This window comes from Paralichthys olivaceus, chromosome 19 (assembly GCF_024713975.1).
Source record: "Paralichthys olivaceus isolate ysfri-2021 chromosome 19, ASM2471397v2, whole genome shotgun sequence".
In the NCBI taxonomy this organism is placed as follows: Eukaryota; Metazoa; Chordata; class Actinopteri; order Pleuronectiformes; family Paralichthyidae; genus Paralichthys; species Paralichthys olivaceus.
The window spans coordinates 19,986,549-19,990,000 of record NC_091111.1 but is presented as its reverse complement, the minus strand read 5'-3'; the positions used below and the strand labels follow the sequence as shown (position 1 = coordinate 19,990,000).

Genomic DNA, 3,452 nt, shown 5'->3' with positions numbered 1-3,452 from the left:
CCCCCTGGCTCGGGTCGGTCTCGGGGACAAGCTGAACTCCTCCTCCTCGTCGTCACTGTGATCTAAAATCTCGACGTCCTGCTCCGCTGGTTTCTGGTGGTTCAGCCTCGATGTGGACGGGCTGCCGTGAACCTGGCGGTGCAGGTCAGGCTGCAGGACTGCAGGGGGCGCTGGCTGATCGAAGGGCTGTGAGGGAGAGTGTGGAGAAGCTCAGGATGCATCGTGATCTCAAACAGTTCCTTCATGTGAACACGGTGGGCTGGTTGTGTTTGTGCCAGTTGTGTCTGCGGTCACCTCAATCTTTGCTTGTTTCAGTCTGACGGCGTCTCCGTTGGCGGGTGACGGACGCTTCCTCTGGACGCACTCTGAGAGGGACGATGACGATGATGTTGCATCTGCGACAGCGAAGCCTGAGAGAAGAGAACCAACGATCAACGAACACCGCATCGTTACTGTGTCTCCTTATTTGAATAAATGGTCCACGAACCGTAAGTCTCATCATCGTCGCTCCGCGTCTCCATGGTCGTGATGCAGCCCACCATGTCCACGGCGTGGAGGTGAGAGGCCTGCGGGTCCAGAGCCCAGCCGTTGGTGCCTGCGGCCCTGGCATCGATGAACGGGTTTAGAAACGACAGAATGGACGAGTATCTCCACGGCCGGTAGTTGAAGAGCCCGATGCCGCTCTCTCGTCTTTCCTTCTCTCGCTGCCGCTCCCTCCGATGTTGGTCTCTCAGCGTCTTCCACTTCCTTCTGCATTCAGACTCTGAAGATCACAGGAAGTGAACAGAAACTTTCACAGTAAAACACACTCGACAACAGAGAATATTCTTCTTTAAACGCAGATTAAACATCTGGGTGTGAACAATAAAACAAGATTCACATCCACTGACAGATGTGTCTAATGTGCAGTGTGGGTATAAAGACGCTGGACACTGGACAGATACATCCAGGTCATGGAGGTTTTAAATCTGGTTCCATCCTCACACATTCATTTATTAACGTCTCTTCACTCTGACGTTCAACAGGAATCCATCAATCTTTTTCTACTGTTCCATCTACTGGCACTGCTCATATGCACACTGCAAAATATCTGTGTACTTGTATGTCACCCGAGTACTTATCCCTAATCTCGCTCCCCTATATCTTTCTGAACTCCTGCACATCGACCACCTCACTGTACCACCTGCCCGCTTGACCACCATGGCATCCAGAGCCTTCAGCCGCTCTGCTCCGTCGTCAGGAACTGACCAGACTCCGAACGTCTTCTTCAACCGGCACGTTCAGTCTGATCGTTTCCATTTGACCAGAATACATAATGTTTTATTACTGTTGGTTTTTAATACATTCTTTTTGTATCTTTGTCTTGTTGGTGACATATTAATAAAATATATTGTTATTCTATGTCAGTGCTCACATGTCTACTTACACTTATATACACACTTATATATATATTTACTTATATTTCGATCTGTACATTTAGCAGAGTTGAGCTGTGGGTAGGAACCAATGAGCCGGAGCTGCGGGCCTCCCCCGGAACGTTTAGAGACACGGACACATTGTTTTGATCTGTTCATCCTTGTTTCATTGAACCACGATGATTGTTGACTTTGTGTCGTCATCACACTCACGCTGTTCACAGTGAGTGTTGTGTACTTGTTGTGTTCTTCTTGTGTACTTGTGTTCTTCTTGTGTACCTGTTGTGTACTTGCTGTGTACTTGTTATGTACTTGTGTTCTTGTTGTGTACTTGTTGTGTACCTGTTGTGTACTTGTGTTCTTGTTGTGTACTTGTTGTGTACCTGTTGTGTATTGTGTTCTTGTTGTGTACTTGTTGTGTACCTGTTGTGTACTTGTGTTCTTGTTGTGTACTTGTTGTGTACTTGTTGTGCACCTGTTGTGTTCTTGTTGTGTACTTGTGTTCTTGTTGTGTACTTGTTGTGTACCTGTTGTGTTCCTGTCGTTGTGGACACTCACCGGGGACACCGACCATCTCCGCCACCTGCCGCCAGGCGTCGCTCCTCATGTTCAGGTCCCTGTAGGTCAGAGAGTTGGTGTCGTAGAGGCTCGGGAACCTGGAGACCGCCATGATGAGTTTGAACTCCATCTTCACCGAACTTCACTGGAGACACAACAACAGCGCCGCACTTCCGCTTCCGCTGTAGACAGAGCCAATTGGCTGGTTCTGAAGACCCCTCCCCCAACCCTGCTTCTGATTGGCGTAATCTTTAACTCCAACCAATCACCGCCCTCTTTATCGACACCTTACCCAATCAGAGTGAACAGAGACGGGTCTTCACGTGAAGCCACGCCCACTTCTTAATCTTGTTTATTTTTTATGTGATTTAGATTTTTAATCATTTTTATACTTTTTACATTTAAACACATCAATTTTATTTTGTTGACTTTTTATTCTAAACATTGAAGTTGAACTCTTTACATTTTTTAAACACATCAATGATCGAGATCCTGGAATAATTAGAAATGAGGGAATTTATGTTGTGAGAACTACAGAACATGGACTCCTCCGCTGAGTTCGAGCTGTGATCTATTGACGACACAGTGAGGAACCCTCTCGTGTAAAACTGGAGACGTGAGCTGAAGGAACAGTTCAGGAGATCTTTTTCTAAAACTTGAACTTTGACAGTAACACAGAAAACTAACAGGGACAGTTGTAGGTCTCACAACGTTCCTCTAGGAGGCGACACCGCTCCAGAGAGTCCAGAGTCCTGGACTCAGATCTGAGGTCAAGATGTTTCCCCTTCTCTCGTCACATGACTCAAAGTTTTCAGATGCAGCTCAGCCGGAGGAGATTGGACGTGAAGACGTGTGATTGGTCGAGGACTGAGTTTTCAGTCATCTTTACAGATCAGGTGACATCATGGTTTCAAAACTCTCAGGCTTCACTGTTCGTGACAAGTTTCTGAATTAAACTTCAGAACCAGCTCTTGAAAATGAACGTGTAGAAACTTAAGGAGGAAGAATCACGTCCTGAAAACCCTGTGATCTGTCAGAGCCCTTCATTAACTTCATAAACTTCATTAACTTCATTAACTTCATAAACTGTGCAGAGAGTTTGAAAAAACCCTGCAGCTTCACCACATTTCACACACACACACACACACACACACACACACACACAGTCCAGTGTCATGACTGTCCCATAAAGATTAACATTAGGAACGTCAGGAACGCTGAGAATGTGCAAGGTGACAGTTAACAGTCGACCTGTGAGAGTGTGTGTGTGTGTGTGTGTGTGAGAGTGTGTGTGTGTGTGTGTGTGAGAGTGTGTGTGTGTGTGTGTGTGTGTGTGAGAGTGTGTGTGTGTGTTTAAGTTTAATCTTTTCTTTCTTAAAGTCACATTAATAACAATTAATTCACTTTGTTAACTCCTCACTAATTGCATCATTACACCACTGGATGAGAAAACTGTTGCTGTTCAGAACAGAGGCTGAA

At 46.0% G+C, this 3,452-nt stretch overlaps 1 protein-coding gene across 1 annotated transcript in view; it reads right to left on the bottom strand.

The window, feature by feature from the left end:
- Positions 1–2,161, bottom strand: part of LOC109648014 (uncharacterized) — a 2,568-nt gene extending 407 nt beyond the window's left edge. The window contains exons 1-4 of the mRNA XM_069515594.1: positions 1,974–2,161; positions 488–763; positions 295–410; positions 1–186 (exon numbers count right to left, since the gene is read on the bottom strand). The exon at positions 1–186 is cut by the window's left edge and continues 407 nt beyond it. Coding sequence (XP_069371695.1) covers positions 1–186; positions 295–410; positions 488–763; positions 1,974–2,103 — 708 coding nt within the window. The 5' untranslated portion in view covers positions 2,104–2,161. The remainder of the gene's footprint in view (positions 187–294; positions 411–487; positions 764–1,973) is intronic.
- Positions 2,162–3,452: the final 1,291 nt, after the last annotated feature.